General features: G+C 46.2%; 1 protein-coding gene across 1 annotated transcript in view; it reads left to right on the forward strand.

Moving 5' to 3' along the window:
* The window catches only part of pidd1 (p53-induced death domain protein 1), a 55,382-nt gene that overhangs the window by 32,617 nt on the left and 5,139 nt on the right, over positions 1 to 17,626 (forward strand). Inside the window, exon 16 of the mRNA XM_064990164.1 lies at positions 1,196 to 1,401. Within this exon, the coding sequence (XP_064846236.1) occupies positions 1,196 to 1,401 (206 nt within the window). The remainder of the gene's footprint in view (positions 1 to 1,195; positions 1,402 to 17,626) is intronic.

The raw sequence follows: 17,626 nt of genomic DNA on the forward strand, positions 1-17,626 counted from the left end.
TATGAGCCTCTTCCTCTACTTCCTGTCTTCACCGCCCACTCAGGCTATGAACTCTGATTGGATAGTAATGGTATGAGCCTCTTCCTCTACTTCCTGTCTTCACCGCCCACGAGGCTATGAACTCTGATTGGATAGTAATGGTATGAGCCTCTTCCTCTACTTCCTGTCTTCACCACCCACTCAGGCTATGAACTCTGATTGGATAGTAATGGTATGAGCCTCTTCCTCTACTTCCTGTCTTCACCACCCACTAGGCTATGAACTCTGATTGGATAGTAATGGTATGAGCCTCTTGCTCTACTTCCTGTCTTCACCACCCACTAGGCTATGAACTCTGATTGGATAGTAATGGTATGAGCCTCTTGCTCTACTTCCTGTCTTCAACGCCCACTAGGCTATGAACTCTGATTGGATAGTAATGGTATGAGCCTCTTGCTCTACTTCCTGTCTTCAACGCCCTCTCTCCCTTCCCCTCAGGGCCTAAACTCAGAGGGTGGTAGTAATGGTATGGACTGGGAGCAGCCTCGGTACCCTCCGTGTTTCCGCACAACATTTGAAGGAGACCTGTGAGGAAGACCTTGTTATGGAGATTAATGATGACAGTTTGGGCTGATTTGCCTTCGAGATATTCACTTGTGTTCGATAAACTCCCGACACCAAATTTATTCAATGCAAAATGATTCACAGACTGGACTATAGCTGTACCAAATTACACTAGTCTTTACCCCTCGGTCTCTCCGATATGCCCTAAGTGCAAGTCTGCCGAGGGTACCCTCGGTCAACTCTTCTGGTCATGCCCCAAACTGCACACATTCTGGCAGGATATTTTGAAGTTCCATTGGAACACAGGAGTGATGGTTTCTGATGATGGGCCTCTGTACGCCTATGTAGATATTCCATTAAAAAATCAACTTTATGTAAATGTTCCAGATTTAGCCAGACGGTTCATTTTACACTTTCCCGCCCACTCAGGCTATGAACTCTGATTGGATAGTAATGGTATGAGCCTCTTCCTCTACTCCCTGTCTTCACCGCCCACTAGGCTATGAACTCTGATTGGATAGTAATGGTATGAGCCTCTTCCTCTACTTCCTGTCTTCACCGCCCACTAGGCTATGAACTCTGATTGGATAGTAATGGTATGAGCCTCTTCCTCTACTTCCTGTCTTCACCGCCCTCTCTCCCTTCCCCTCAGGGCCTAAACTCAGAGGGTGGTGGTAATGGTATGGACTGGGAGCAGCCTCAGTACCCTCCGCTGAACCTGGGCGACCCAGAGAGCGGGTACCTGACTGAGGCTAACCTGCTGGCCATCTCCCTGCAGATCGGACAGGACTGGAGGTCCATTGGCATCAACCTGGGAATCAGCTACCAGGAGCTGGACCGCATGCAGTACAAACACAGGTGGGCATGTTCATTAGGCACCAAATGTAAGAAAACTGACCGAAACAGGGAGGCATTACCTGTACTTATCCAATAAGAAACACTCATTTTTCATTAAGTACAAATACAGGTGGGCATGTTCAGTAGGCACCAAATGTAAGAGAACTGACCAAAACAGGGAGGCATTACCTGTACTTATCCAATAAGAAACACTCATTTTGCATTAAGTACGAATACAGGTGGGCATGTTCATTAGGCACCAAATGTAAGAAAACTGACCGAAACAGGGAGGCATTACCTGTACTTATCCAATAAGAAACACTCATTTTGCATTAAGTACGAATACACCTGGGCATGATGGCTACTGTGATGGAGAACCAGGGTCCTGTACATTGGGCACCAAATGGAACGAAATAAAGCAGATTGAAACCGGGAGGGACTTCCTGGATTTGAGAAAAGCTCAATCTTTAGTTGTTTTTTTTCTGTTGCAGATCACTTTTGAAATGTTTTTAGAGAAAGAGAAAGGAGTGGTGTAGAGAGGGAGGAGAGGGAACGGAGTGGTGGAGAGAGGGAGGAGAGGGAACGGAGTGGTGTGGAGAGGGAACGGAGTGGTGGAGAGAGGGAGGAGAGGGAACGGAGTGGTGTGGAGAGGGAGATAACGGAGTGGTGTAGGGAGGGAGGAGAGGGAACGGAGTGGTGGAGAGGGAGGAGGGAATGGAGTGGTGTAGAGAGGGAGGAGAGGGAACGGAGTGGTGTAGGAGAGGGAGGAGAGGGAACGGAGTGGTGTAGAGAGGGAGGAGAGGGAACGGAGTGGTGTAGAGAGGGAGGAGAGGGAACGGAGTGGTGTAGAGAGGGAGGAGAGGGAACGGAGTGGTGTAGAGAGGGAGGAGAGGGAACGGAGTGGTGTAGAGAGGGAGGAGAGGGAACGGAGTGGTGTGGAGAGGGAGGAGAGGGAACGGAGTGGTGTGGAGAGGGAGATAACGGAGTGGTGTAGGGAGGGAGGAGAGGGAACGGAGTGGTGGAGAGGGAGGAGGGAATGGAGTGGTGTAGAGAGGGAGGAGAGGGAACGGAGTGGTGTAGAGAGGGTGGAGAGGGAACGGAGTGGTGTAGAGAGGGAGGAGAGGGAACGGAGTGGTGTAGAGAGGGAGGAGAGGGAACAGAGTGGTGGAGAGAGGGAGGAGAGGGAACGGAGTGGTGGAGAGAGGGAGGAGAGGGAACGGAGTGGTGTAGAGAGGGAGGAGAGGGAACAGAGTGGTGGAGAGAGGGAGGAGAGGGAACGGAGTGGTGTAGAGAGGGAGGAGAGGGAACAGAGTGGTGGAGAGGGAGGAGAGGAGAGGGAACGGAGTGGTGGAGAGAGGGAGGAGAGGGAACGGAGTGGTGTAGAGAGGGAGGAGAGGGAACAGAGTGGTGGAGAGAGGGAGGAGAGGGAACGGAGTGGTGTGGAGAGGGAGGAGAGGGAACGGAGTGGTGGGGAGAGGGAGGAGAGGGAACGGAGTGGTGTGGAGAGGGAGATAACGGAGTGGTGTAGGGAGGGAGGAGAGGGAACGGAGTGGTGGAGAGGGAGGAGGGAATGGAGTGGTGTAGAGAGGGAGGAGAGGGAACGGAGTGGTGTAGAGAGGGTGGAGAGGGAACGGAGTGGTGTAGAGAGGGAGGAGAGGGAACGGAGTGGTGTGGAGAGGGAGATAACGGAGTGGTGTAGGGAGGGAGGAGAGGGAACGGAGTGGTGGAGAGGGAGGAGAGGGAACGGAGTGGTGGAGAGGGTGGAGAGGGAACGGAGTGGTGTGGAGAGGGAGGAGAGGGAACGGAGTGGTGTGGAGAGGGAGGAGAGGGAACGGAGTGGTGTAGAGAGGGAGGAGAGGGAACGGAGTGGTGTAGAGAGGGAGGAGAGGGAACGGAGTGGTGTAGAGAGGGGGAGAGGGAACGGAGTGGTGTAGAGAGGGAGGAGAGGGAACGGAGTGGTGTAGAGAGGGAGGAGAGGGAACGGAGTGGTGTAGAGAGGGAGGAGAGGGAACGGAGTGGTGTAGAGAGGGAGGAGAGGGAACGGAGTGGTGTAGAGAGGGAGGAGAGGGAACGGAGTGGTGTAGAGAGGGAGGAGAGGGAACGGAGTGGTGTAGAGAGGGAGGAGAGGGAACGGAGTGGTGGAGAGAGGGAGGAGAGGGAACGGAGTGGTGTGGAGAGGGAGGAGAGGGAACGGAGTGGTGGGGAGAGGGAGGAGAGGGAACGGAGTGTTGGAGAGAGGGAGGAGAGGGAACGGAGTGGTGTAGAGAGGGAGGAGAGGGAACGGAGTGGTGTGGAGAGGGAGATAACGGAGTGGTGTAGGGAGGGAGGAGAGGGAACGGAGTGGTGGAGAGGGAGGAGAGGGAACAGAGTGGTGGAGAGAGGGAGGAGAGGGAACGGAGTGGTGTAGAGAGGGAGGAGAGGGAACGGAGTGGTGTAGAGAGGGAGGAGAGGGAACGGAGTGGTGTAGAGAGGGAGGAGAGGGAAACGGAGTGGTGTAGAGAGGAGGAGAGGGGAACGGAGTGGTGTAGAGAGGGAGGAGAGGGAACGGAGTGGTGTAGAAAGGGCGGAGAGGGAACGGAGTGGTGTAGAGAGGGAGGAGAGGGAACGGAGTGGTGTAGAGAGGAGGAGAGGGAACGGAGTGGTGTAGAGAGGGAGGAGAGGGAACGGGTGGTGTAGAGAGGGAGGAGAGGTGAACGGAGTGGTGTAGAGAGGGAGGAGAGGGAACGGAGTGGTGGAGAGAGGGAGGAGAGGGAACGGAGTGGTGTGGAGAGGGAGGAGAGGGAACGGAGTGGTGGGGAGAGGGAGTAGAGGGAACGGAGTGTTGGAGAGAGGGAGGAGAGGGAACGGAGTGGTGTAGAGAGGGAGGAGAGGGAACGGAGTGGTGTGGAGAGGGAGATAACGGAGTGGTGTAGGGAGGGAGGAGAGGGAACGGAGTGGTGGAGAGGGAGGAGAGGGAACAGAGTGGTGGAGAGAGGGAGGAGAGGGAACGGAGTGGTGTAGAGAGGGAGGAGAGGGAACGGAGTGGTGTGGAGAGGGAGATAACGGAGTGGTGTAGGGAGGGAGGAGAGGGAACGGAGTGGTGGAGAGGGAGGAGAGGGAACGGAGTGGTGGAGAGGGTGGAGAGGGAATGGAGTGGTGTGGAGAGGGAGGAGAGGGAACGGAGTGGTGTGGAGAGGGAGGAGAGGGAACGGAGTGGTGTAGAGAGGGAGGAGAGGGAACGGAGTGGTGTAGAGAGGGAGGAGAGGGAACGGAGTGGTGTAGAGAGGGAGGAGAGGGAACGGAGTGGTGGGAGAGAGGGCGGAGAGGGAACGGAGTGGTGTAGAGAGGAGGAGAGGGAACGGAGTGGTGTAGAGAGGGAGGAGAGGGAACGGAGTGGTGTAGAGAGGGAGGAGAGGGGACGGAGTGGTGTGGAGAGGGAGGAGAGGGAACGGAGTGGTGGAGAGAGGGAGGAGAGGGAACGGAGTGGTGTGGAGAGGGAGGAGAGGGAACGGAGTGGTGTGGAGAGGGAGGAGAGGGAACGGAGTGGTGTAGAGAGGGAGGAGAGGGAACGGAGTGGTGTAGAGAGGGAGATAACGGAGTGGTGTAGGGAGAGAGGGAGATATATATATATGAAAAAAAACTCAAAATGAAAAAAACATTCTCCCCCAGACTCTCCTCTCTCTCTCTCTTTTTGTCCTCTGTCTCTCTCTGTCTCTCTCTGTCTCTCTCTGTCTCTCTGTCTGCCTCAAGTAGGAGATGATTAACATTGATATTCAGTGGGCAGCATTTCCGTCAGGTTGAGGATGATGAACATGCTAACAAACACAAAAAAGATAGCTTCAGTGCTGATGCTGCAGAAAAACACATTATATGGTATTTTTATGAGAGCGAGGGGGAGGAGGGGAGAGACAGAGAGAGGGGGGAGAGACAGAGAGAGGGGAGAGACAGAGAGAGGGGGAGAGACAGAGAGGGGGGAGAGACAGAGAGAGGGAGAGAAAGGGGGAGAGACAGAGAAAGGGGGAGAGACAGAGAAAGGGGAGAGACAGAGAAAGGGGGAGAGACAGAGAAAGGGGGAGAGACAGAGAGAGGGGGAGAGACAGAGAGAGGGGGAGAGACAGAGAGGGGGAGAGACAGAGAGGGGGAGAGACAGAGAGAGGGGGAGAGACAGAGAGAGGGGGAGAGACAGAGAGAGGGGGAGAGACAGAGAGAGGGGGAGAGACAGAGAGAGGGGGAGAGACAGAGAGAGGGGGAGAGACAGAGAGAGGGGGAGAGACAGAGAAAGGGGGAGAGACAGAGAAAGGGGGAGAGACAGAGAGAGGGGGAGAGACGGAGAGACAGAGAGGGGAGAGACAGAGAGGGGGAGAGACAGAGAGAGGGGAGAGACAGAGAGAGGGGGAGAGACAGAGAGAGGGGAGAGACAGAGAGGGGGGAGAGACAGAGAGAGGGGGGAGAGACAGAGAAAGGGGGAGAGACAGAGAGGGGGAGAGACAGAGAGGGGGAGAGACAGAGAGAGAGGGGAGAAACAGAGAGGGGGAGGAGGGGAGAGGGGGGAGAGACAGAGAGAGGGGGGAGAGACAGAGAGAGGGAGAGGGGGAGAAAGAGGGGGAGAGACAGAGAGAGATGGATAGGAGGGGAGAGAGAGAGAGAGGGGGGGAGAGACAGAGAGGGGGAGGAGGGGAGAGACAGAGAGAGGGGGGAGAGACAGAGAGAATGTGTGACTTGAATTAATCCCAGAACCAGGTTACCCCTGTCATTGACCTGATGTGTTCGTCTGCACCACACAGGTACACAGAACAGCACTGTGTGTGTGTGTGTGTGTGTGTGTGTGTGTGTGTGTGTGTGTGTGTGTGTGTGTATGGAAATAGTCTTTGAAAAGGCAAGACTTTCTACGTCAATGGTATCATGAGTCCTCAATCTCTCTCTCTCTTCTGTGAGTCAATCTTTCCGAGCAGTATTTCTACGTGATTGATATGTATGGAGGCAGATACCAATACAGGTGTGTTTAAAAAAAAAAAGACTTTTAATTAATTTGACTTCGAGCGTTCCGTGCCGTTTCATCAGTTACCACTATTCCATTTCCGTCAGCTCGTTTCAACACAGCTATGGGGTGAGCCCTCTACTGAAGAACATTAGAGTCACGCCTGACAAGGCCGATGAACACCGTGCCTCACCGGAAGCTGTCTCTCTTAGTGAGAGTGTGTTCATGCTTCTGGACGTTGTGTTATTAAAGCTAACCAGGTAACCAGGTTTCGTGACTTTCCTGCTGAATCTGTTATTTATTACGAAGGCTAACAAGCCTGGGTTTGGGTTCATGACCATGCCCAAATTAAAAGACACTGAGGCTTTGTTGTCGGGTCTTGGCGGGTCGGGGCAGCTTGTGTGCGGGGACGGGGTCAGGGACAGTGGCTTGACCCGTGGTCATTCCTCTAGTCCAGTCCATGGTACTGACCCGTGTCTGGTACTATTCCATTCCTCTAGTCCAGTCCATGGTACTGACCCGTGTCTGGTACTATTCCATTCCTCTAGTCCAGTCCATGGTACCGACCCGTGTCTGGTACTATTCCATTTCTCTAGTCCATCTCCATGGTACCGACCCGTGTCTGGTACTATTCCATTCCTCTAGTCCAGTCCATGGTACCGACCCGTGTCTGGTACTATTCCATTCCTCTAGTCCATCTCCATGGTACCGACCCGTGTCTGGTACTATTCCATTCCTCTAGTCCATCTCCATGGTACCGACCCGTGTCTGGTACTATTCCATTCCTCTAGTCCATCTCCATGGTACCGACCCGTGTCTGGTACTATTCCATTCCCCTAGTCCAGTCCATGGTACCGACCAGTTCCCTTGGCAAACGTGGGGATTTCTTCTGGTTTCCTCTTGCCGGTTCCCGTATCTCGTCAGGGTCATGGGACCCAGGGATGAATTGAGGGGCGTTGTTCAGATCAGATGTCTGTCCGAGTTGAGGCATGCGAAAGCTGCTCTAACTCAACCTGGTTTGCTGTGCGCTTTGTCGCGGCTAAGGGGAAGAAGACTCGAAGACTGAGGGTGGCCTCTGCCTCGGTCAAGCACCGTTTAACCTCTCTTCCCGGACTTGGTCGACGATCTGGTCTTATGTGGTCTTAGCTGACTCGTCAAGGCCAACTAGGTAGCGGTCTGCCACTGTTGATTCCTGGTCTCCCATGGTGGAATTGTTTGTGTATCTCTGTCTCGTTTAGCTACTTCCTATATCTCTCTCTCGTTTAGCTACTTCCTATATCTCTCTCTCGTTTAGCTACTTCCTATATCGCTCTCGTTTAGCTACTTCCTATATCTCTCTCGTTTAGCTACTTCCTATAGCTCTCTCGTTTAGCTACTTCCTATAGCTCTCTCGTTTAGCTACTTCCTATAGCTCTCTCGTTTAGCTACTTCCTATAGCTCTCTCGTTTAGCTACTTCCTATATATCTCTCTCATTTAGCTACTTCCTATATCGCTCTCTCGTTTAGCTACATCCTATATCTCTCTCGTTTAGCTACTTCCTATATCTCTCTCGTTTAGCTACTTCCTATATCGCTCTCTCGTTTAGCTACATCCTATATCTCTCTCGTTTAGCTACTTCCTATATCGCTCTCGTTTAGCTACTTCCTATATCTCTCTCGTTTAGCTACTTCCTATAGCTCTCTCGTTTAGCTACTTCATATAGCTCTCTCGTTTAGCTACTTCCTATAGCTCTCTCGTTTAGCTACTTCCTATATAGCTCTCTCGTTTAGCTACTTCCTATATATCTCTCTCATTTAGCTACTTCCTATATCTCTCTCGTTTAGCTACATCCTATATCTCTCTCGTTTAGCTACTTCCTATATCTCTCTCTCGTTTAGCTACTTCCTATATCTCTCTCTCGTTTAGCTACTTCCTATATCTCTCTCTCGTTTAGCTACTTCCTATAGCTCTCTCGTTTAGCTACTTCCTATAGCTCTCTCGTTTAGCTACTTCCTATAGCTCTCTCTCGTTTAGCTACTTCCTATAGCTCTCTCGTTTAGCTACTTCCTATATCTCTCTCTCGTTTAGCTACTTCCTATATCGCTCTCGTTTAGCTACTTCCTATATATCGCTCTCGTTTAGCTACTTCCTATATATCGCTCTCGTTTAGCTACATCCTATATCTCTCTCGCTTAGCTACTTCCTATATCTCTCTCTCGTTTAGCTACTTCCTATAGCTCTCTCGTTTAGCTACTTCCTATATCTCTCTCTCGTTTAGCTACTTCCTATATCTCTCTCTCGTTTAGCTACTTCCTATATCTCTCTCTCGTTTAGCTACTTCCTATAGCTCTCTCGTTTAGCTACTTCCTATAGCTCTCTCGTTTAGCTACTTCCTATATCTCTCTCGTTTAGCTACTTCCTATATAGCTCTCTCGTTTAGCTACTTCCTATAGCTCTCTCGTTTAGCTACTTCCTATATCGCTCTCTCGTTTAGCTACTTCCTATATCTCTCTCTCGTTTAGCTACTTCCTATATCGCTCTCGTTTAGCTACATCCTATATCTCTCTCGTTTAGCTACTTCCTATATCTCTCTCGTTTAGCTACTTCCTATATCTCTCTCTCGTTTAGCTACTTCCTATATCTCTCTCGTTTAGCTACTTCCTATATCTCTCTCTCGTTTAGCTACTTCCTATAGCTCTCTCGTTTAGCTACTTCCTATAGCTCTCTCGTTTAGCTACTTCCTATATCTCTCTCGTTTAGCTACTTCCTATATCTCTCTCTCGTTTAGCTACCTCCTATAGCTCTCTCGTTTAGCTACTACCTATAGCTCTCTCGTTTAGCTACTTCCTATAGCTCTCTCGTTTAGCTACTTCCTATAGCTCTCTCGTTTAGCTACTTCCTATATCGCTCTCTCGTTTAGCTACTTCCTATATCACTCTCTCGTTTAGCTACTTCCTATATCTCTCTCTCGTTTAGCTACTTCCTATATCGCTCTCGTTTAGCTACTTCCTATATATCGCTCTCGTTTAGCTACTTCCTATATATCGCTCTCGTTTAGCTACATCCTATATCTCTCTCGCTTAGCTACTTCCTATATCTCTCTCTCGTTTAGCTACTTCCTATAGCTCTCTCGTTTAGCTACTTCCTATATCTCTCTCTCGTTTAGCTACTTCCTATATCTCTCTCTCGTTTAGCTACTTCCTATATCTCTCTCTCGTTTAGCTACTTCCTATAGCTCTCTCGTTTAGCTACTTCCTATAGCTCTCTCGTTTAGCTACTTCCTATATCTCTCTCGTTTAGCTACTTCCTATATAGCTCTCTCGTTTAGCTACTTCCTATATCGCTCTCTCGTTTAGCTACTTCCTATATCGCTCTCTCGTTTAGCTACTTCCTATATCTCTCTCTCGTTTAGCTACTTCCTATATCGCTCTCGTTTAGCTACATCCTATATCTCTCTCGTTTAGCTACTTCCTATATCTCTCTCTCGTTTAGCTACTTCCTATATCTCTCTCTCGTTTAGCTACTTCCTATATCTCTCTCTCGTTTAGCTACTTCCTATATCTCTCTCTCGTTTAGCTACTTCCTATAGCTCTCTCGTTTAGCTACTTCCTATAGCTCTCTCGTTTAGCTACTTCCTATATCTCTCTCGTTTAGCTACTTCCTATATCTCTCTCTCGTTTAGCTACCTCCTATAGCTCTCTCGTTTAGCTACTACCTATAGCTCTCTCGTTTAGCTACTTCCTATAGCTCTCTCGTTTAGCTACTTCCTATAGCTCTCTCGTTTAGCTACTTCCTATATCGCTCTCTCGTTTAGCTACTTCCTATATCGCTCTCTCGTTTAGCTACTTCCTATATCTCTCTCTCGTTTAGCTACTTCCTATATCTCTCTCGTTTAGCTACATCCTATATCTCTCTCTCGTTTAGCTACATCCTATATCGCTCTCGTTTAGCTACTTCCTATATATCGCTCTCGTTTAGCTACATCCTATATCTCTCTCTTGTTTAGCTACTTCCTATATCTCTCTCTCGTTTAGCTACTTCCTATATCTCTCTCTTGTTTAGCTACTTCCTATATCTCTCTCTCGTTTAGCTACTTCCTATAGCTCTCTCGTTTAGCTACTTCCTATATCTCTCTCTCGTTTAGCTACTTCCTATATCTCTCTCTCGTTTAGCTACTTCCTATATCTCTCTCTCGTTTAGCTACTTTCTATAGCTCTCTCGTTTAGCTACTTCCTATAGCTCTCTTGTTTAGCTACTTCCTATAGCTCTCTCGTTTAGCTACTTCCTATATAGCTCTCTCGTTTAGCTACTTCCTATATAGCTCTCTCGTTTAGCTACTTCCTATATCTCTCTCTCGTTTAGCTACTTCCTATATCTCTCTCTCGTTTAGCTACTTCCTATATCGCTCTCGTTTAGCTACTTCCTATATCTCGCTCTCGTTTAGCTACTTCCTATATCTCGCTCTCGTTTAGCTACTTCCTATATCTCGCTCTCGTTTAGCTACTTCCTATATCTCGCTCTCGTTTAGCTACTTCCTATAGCTCTCTCGTTTAGCTACTTCCTATAGCTCTCTCGTTTAGCTACTTCCTATAGCTCTCTCGTTTAGCTACTTCCTATATCTCTCTCTCGTTTAGCTACTTCCTATAGCTCTCTCGTTTAGCTACTTCCTATATCTCTCTCTCGTTTAGCTACTTCCTATATCTCTCTCTCGTTTAGCTACTTCCTATATCTCTCTCTCGTTTAGCTACTTCCTATATCTCTCTCTCGTTTAGCTACTTCCTATAGCTCTCTCGTTTAGCTACTTCCTATATAGCTCTCTCGTTTAGCTACTTCCTATATAGCTCTCTCGTTTAGCTACTTCCTATATCTCTCTCTCGTTTAGCTACTTCCTATATCTCTCTCTCGTTTAGCTACTTCCTATATCTCTCTCTCGTTTAGCTACTTCCTCTCTCTCTCGTTTAGCTACTTCCTATATCGCTCTCGTTTAGCTACATCCTATATGTCTCTCTCGTTTAGCTACATCCTATATCTCTCTCTTGTTTAGCTACTTCCTATATCTCTCTCTCGTTTAGCTACTTCCTATATCTCTCTCTCGTTTAGCTACTTCCTATATCTCTCTCTCGTTTAGCTACATCCTATATCTCTCTCTTGTTTAGCTACTTCCTATATCTCTCTCTCGTTTAGCTACTTCCTATATCTCTCTCTCGTTTAGCTACTTCCTATATGTCTCTCTCGTTTAGCTACTTCCTATATCGCTCTCGTTTAGCTACTTCCTAAATATCTCTCGTTTAGCTACTTCCTAAATATCTCTCTCGTTTAGCTACTTCCTATATCGCTCTCGTTTAGCATACGTAGCATCCAGTCGCTTGGTTATTCTAATCGGACCGAGCTGTGGTCAGAGAGATTCTCGAGACCTAGGGAAGAGGTCATCAAGGACATAAAGATCATCAAGGACAACAACCACCCGAGCCACTGCCTGTTCACCCCCGCTATCATCCAGAAGGCGAGGTCAGTACAGGTGCATCAAAGCTGGGACCGAGAGACTGAAGGCCATCAGACTGTTAAACAGCCACCACTAACATTGGATGTAATAAATGTATCACTAGCCACTTTAAACTATGCCACTTTATATAATGTTTACATACCCTACATTACTCATCTCATATGTATATACTGTACTCTATACCATCTACTGCATCTTGTCTATGCCGTTCGGCCATCGCTCATCCATATAATTACATGTACATATTCTTATTCATTCCTTTACACTTGTGTGTATAAGGTAGTTGTTGTGAAATTGCACAAGCATTTCGTTACACTCGCATTAACATCTGCTAACCATGTGTATGTGACCATTATCATCTGCTAACCATGTGTATGTGACCATTAACATCTGCTAACCATGTGTATGTGACCATTAACATCTGCTAACCATGTGTATGTAACCATTAAAACATCTGCTAACCATGTGTATGTGACCAATAACATCTGCTAACCATGTGTATGTGACCAATAACATCTGCTAACCATGTGTATGTGACCAATAACATCTGCTAACCATGTGTATGTGACCATTAAAACATCTGCTAACCATGTGTATGTGACCAATAACATCTGCTAACCATGTGTATGTGACCAATAACATCTGCTAACCATGTGTATGTGACCATTAACATCTGCTAACCGTGTGCATGTGACCATTAACATCTGCTAACCGTGTGTATGTGACCAATAACATCTGCTAACCATGTGTATGTGACCAATAACATCTGCTAACCGTGTGTATGTGACCAATAACATCTGCTAACCGTGTGTATGTGGCCAATAACATCTGCTAACCGTGTGTATGTGACCATTAACATCTGCTAACCGTGTGTATGTGACCAATAACATCTGATAACCACGTGTATGTGACCAATAACATCTGATAACCACGTGTATGTGACCATTAACATCTGCTAACCATGTGTATGTGACCATTAACATCTGCTAACCATGTGACCATTAACATCTGCTAACCATGAGTATGTGACCAATAACATCTGCTAACCATGTGTATGTGACCAATAACATCTGCTAACCGTGTGTATGTGACCATTAACATCTGCTAACCGTGTGTATGTGACCATTAACATCTGCTAACCATGTGTATGTGACCAATAACATCTGCTAACCGTGTGTATGTGACCATTAACATCTACTAACCATGTGACCATTAACATCTGCTAACCATGTGACCAATAACGTCTGCTAACCATGTGTATGTGACCATTAACATCTGCTAACCGTGTGTATGTGACCATTAACATCTGCTAACCATGTGTATGTGACCAATAACATCTGCTAACCGTGTGTATGTGACCATTAACATCTACTAACCATGTGACCATTAACATCTGCTAACCATGTGACCAATAACGTCTGCTAACCATGTGTATGTGACCAATAACATCTGCTAACCGTGTGTATGTCACCAATAACATCTGCTAACCATGTGTATGTGACCAATAACATCTGCTAACCATGTGTATGTGACCATTAACATCTGCTAACCATGTGTATGTGACCAATAACATCTGCTAACCGTGTGTATGTGACCAATAACATCTGCTAACCGTGTGTATGTGACCATTAACATCTGCTAACCATGTGTATGTGACCATTAACATCTGCTAACCATGTGTATGTGACCAATAACATCTGCTAACCGTGTGTATGTGACCAATAACATCTGCTAACAGTGTGTATGTGACCATTAACATCTGCTAACCATGTGTATGTGACCAATAACATCTGCTAACCATGTGACCATTAACATCTGCTAACCATGTGTATGTGACCAATAACATCTGCTAACCATGTGACCATTAACATCTGCTAACCATGTGTATGTGACCAATAACATCTGCTAACCATGTGACCATTAACATCTGCTAACCATGTGTATGTGACCATTAACATCTGCTAACCATGTGTATGTGACCATTAACATCTGCTAACCATGTGTATGTGACCAATAACATCTGCTAACCATGTGACCATTAACATCTGCTAACCATGTGCATGTGACCATTAACATCTGCTAACCATGTGACCATTAACATCTGCTAACCATGTGTATGTGACCATTAACATCTGCTAACCATGTGACCATTAACATCTGATAACCGTGTGTATGTGACCAATAACATCTGCTAACCATGTGTATGTGACCAATAACATCTGCTAACCATGTGACCATTAACATCTGCTAACCATGTGTATGTGACCATTAACATCTGCTTACCATGTGTATGTGACCAATAACATCTGCTAACCATGTGACCATTAACATCTGCTAACCATGTGTATGTGACCATTAACATCTGCTAACTGTGTGTATGTGACCAATAACATCTGCTAACCATGTGTATGTGACCAATAACATCTGCTAACCATGTGTATGTGACCAATAACATCTGCTAACCATGTGTATGTGACCAATAACATCTGCTAACCGTGTGTATGTGACCAATAACATCTGCTAACCGTGTGTATGTGACCAATAACATCTGCTAACCGTGTGTATGTGACCAATAACATCTTCTAACCGTGTGTATGTGACCAATAACATCTGCTAACTGTGTGTATGTGACCAATAACATCTGCTAACTGTGTGTATGTGGCCAATAACATCTGCTAACCGTGTGTATGTGACCATTAACATCTGCTAACCGTGTGTATGTGACCATTAACATCTACTAACCATGTGACCATTAACATCTGCTAACCATGTGTATGTGACCATTAACATCTGCTAACCGTGTGTATGTGACCAATAACATCTGATAACCACGTGTATGTGACCAATAACATCTGATAACCACGTGTATGTGACCATTAACATTTGCTAACCATGTGTATGTGACCATTAACATCTGCTAACCATGTGACCATTAACATCTGCTAACCATGTGTATGTGACCAATAACATCTGCTAACCATGTGTATGTGACCATTAACATCTGCTAACCGTGTGTATGTGACCATTAACATCTGCTAACCATGTGTATGTGACCATTAACATCTGCTAACCGTGTGTATGTGACCAATAACATCTGCTAACCGTGTGTATGTGACCAATAACATCTGCTAACCGTGTGTATGTGACCAATAACATCTGCTAACCGTGTGTATGTGGCCAATAACATCTGCTAACCGTGTGTATGTGACCATTAACATCTGCTAACCGTGTGTATGTGACCAATAACATCTGATAACCACGTGTATGTGACCAATAACATCTGATAACCACGTGTATGTGACCATTAACATCTGCTAACCATGTGTATGTGACCATTAACATCTGCTAACCATGTGACCATTAACATCTGCTAACCATGAGTATGTGACCAATAACATCTGCTAACCATGTGTATGTGACCAATAACATCTGCTAACCGTGTGTATGTGACCATTAACATCTGCTAACCGTGTGTATGTGACCATTAACATCTGCTAACCATGTGTATGTGACCAATAACATCTGCTAACCGTGTGTATGTGACCATTAACATCTGCTAACCGTGTGTATGTGACCAATAACATCTACTAACCATGTGACCATTAACATCTGCTAACCATGTGACCAATAACGTCTGCTAACCATGTGTATGTGACCATTAACATCTGCTAACCGTGTGTATGTGACCATTAACATCTACTAACCATGTGACCATTAACATCTGCTAACCATGTGACCAATAACGTCTGCTAACCATGTGTATGTGACCAATAACATCTGCTAACCGTGTGTATGTGACCAATAACATCTGCTAACCATGTGTATGTGACCAATAACATCTGCTAACCATGTGTATGTGACCATTAACATCTGCTAACCATGTGTATGTGACCAATAACATCTGCTAACCGTGTGTATGTGACCAATAACATCTGCTAACCGTGTGTATGTGACCATTAACATCTGCTAACCATGTGTATGTGACCATTAACATCTGCTAACCATGTGTATGTGACCAATAACATCTGCTAACCGTGTGTATGTGACCAATAACATCTGCTAACAGTGTGTATGTGACCATTAACATCTGCTAACCATGTGTATGTGACCAATAACATCTGCTAACCATGTGACCATTAACATCTGCTAACCATGTGTATGTGATCAATAACATCTGCTAACCATGTGACCATTAACATCTGCTAACCATGTGTATGTGACCAATAACATCTGCTAACCATGTGACCATTAACATCTGCTAACCATGTGTATGTGACCAATAACATCTGCTAACCATGTGACCATTAACATCTGCTAACCATGTGTATGTGACCAATAACATCTGCTAACCATGTGACCATTAACATCTGCTAACCATGTGTATGTGACCATTAACATCTGCTAACCATGTGTATGTGACCATTAACATCTGCTAACCATGTGTATGTGACCAATAACATCTGCTAACCATGTGACCATTAACATCTGCTAACCATGTGCATGTGACCATTAACATCTGCTAACCATGTGACCATTAACATCTGCTAACCATGTGTATGTGACCATTAACATCTGCTAACCATGTGACCATTAACATCTGATAACCGTGTGTATGTGACCAATAACATCTGCTAACCATGTGTATGTGACCAATAACATCTGCTAACCATGTGTATGTGACCAATAACATCTGCTAACCATGTGTATGTGACCAATAACATCTGCTAACCGTGTGTATGTGACCAATAACATCTGCTAACCGTGTGTATGTGACCAATAACATCTGCTAACCGTGTGTATGTGACCAATAACATCTTCTAACCGTGTGTATGTGACCAATAACATCTGCTAACTGTGTGTATGTGACCAATAACATCTGCTAACTGTGTGTATGTGGCCAATAACATCTGCTAACCGTGTGTATGTGACCATTAACATCTGCTAACCGTGTGTATGTGACCATTAACATCTACTAACCATGTGACCATTAACATCTGCTAACCATGTGTATGTGACCATTAACATCTGCTAACCGTGTGTATGTGACCAATAACATCTGATAACCACGTGTATGTGACCAATAACATCTGATAACCACGTGTATGTGACCATTAACATTTGCTAACCATGTGTATGTGACCATTAACATCTGCTAACCATGTGACCATTAACATCTGCTAACCATGTGTATGTGACCAATAACATCTGCTAACCATGTGTATGTGACCAATAACATCTGCTAACCGTGTGTATGTGACCATTAACATCTGCTAACCGTGTGTATGTGACCATTAACATCTGCTAACCATGTGTATGTGACCAATAACATCTGCTAACCGTGTGTATGTGACCATTAACATCTACTAACCATGTGACCAATAACGTCTGCTAACCATGTGACCAATAACGTCTGCTAACCATGTGTATGTGACCAATAACATCTGCTAACCGTGTGTATGTGACCAATAACATCTGCTAACCATGTGTATGTGACCATTAACATCTGCTAACCATGTGTATGTGACCAATAACATCTGCTAACAGTGTGTATGTGACCATTAACATCTGCTAACCATGTGTATGTGACCAATAACATCTGCTAACCATGTGACCATTAACATCTGCTAACCATGTGTATGTGACCAATAACATCTGCTAACCATGTGACCATTAACATCTGCTAACCATGTGTATGTGACTATTAACATCTGCTAACCATGTGTATGTGACCAATAACATCTGCTAACCATGTGTATGTGACCAATAACATCTGCTAACCATGTGTATGTGACCATTAACATCTGCT

Source organism: Oncorhynchus masou, chromosome 15 (assembly GCF_036934945.1).
Source record: "Oncorhynchus masou masou isolate Uvic2021 chromosome 15, UVic_Omas_1.1, whole genome shotgun sequence".
NCBI classification, from domain to species: domain Eukaryota; kingdom Metazoa; phylum Chordata; class Actinopteri; order Salmoniformes; family Salmonidae; genus Oncorhynchus; species Oncorhynchus masou.